The 382-nt window shown below is 64.9% G+C and overlaps 1 protein-coding gene across 1 annotated transcript in view; it reads right to left on the reverse strand.

The window, feature by feature from the left end:
• Window positions 1–378, reverse strand: part of LAMC3 (laminin, gamma 3) — a gene marked incomplete at its 5' end in the record, with an annotated part of 11,695 nt that extends 11,317 nt beyond the window's left edge. Inside the window, 2 exon segments of the mRNA XM_009697853.1 lie at window positions 115–275; window positions 356–378. Coding sequence (XP_009696155.1) covers window positions 115–275; window positions 356–378 — 184 coding nt within the window.
• Window positions 379–382: the final 4 nt, after the last annotated feature.

Genomic DNA, 382 nt, shown 5'->3' on the forward strand with positions numbered 1-382 from the left:
CCCGTGGCATTCCCATTGCAAATCCCCTGCGAGGAGTCACGTGTAGGGGCTGGGGAAGCAGAAGTGTCCCAGGGGAGTGGAGACGCCTGCTCTGCACCGACCACTGAGCCCCGACACTGATCCCAACCTGGAAAGGGCCAGTGGTCCCATCCCCATCCCGGGGCCGCAGTGCTTACCTGTTGCACAAGTGCCCCTCCACCCTCTCCTTGCAGGTACAATGCCCCGTGTTGGGGTCACAGGTGCCCACGCTGCCGGCTGGGTCGCAGGTGCAGGGTCTGGATGGGGTGAGATGAAGGCACAAGGTGAGCCCCGGTCCTGTGCCATTGCTCCTGCCCAGGGCTGGGCTCCTCCTCACCTGCAGCCACCTTCGCTGAGGCTGTGG

Source organism: Cariama cristata, unplaced genomic scaffold (genome assembly GCF_000690535.1).
Source record: "Cariama cristata isolate BGI_N322 unplaced genomic scaffold, ASM69053v1 scaffold22390, whole genome shotgun sequence".
NCBI classification, from domain to species: Eukaryota; Metazoa; Chordata; class Aves; order Cariamiformes; family Cariamidae; genus Cariama; species Cariama cristata.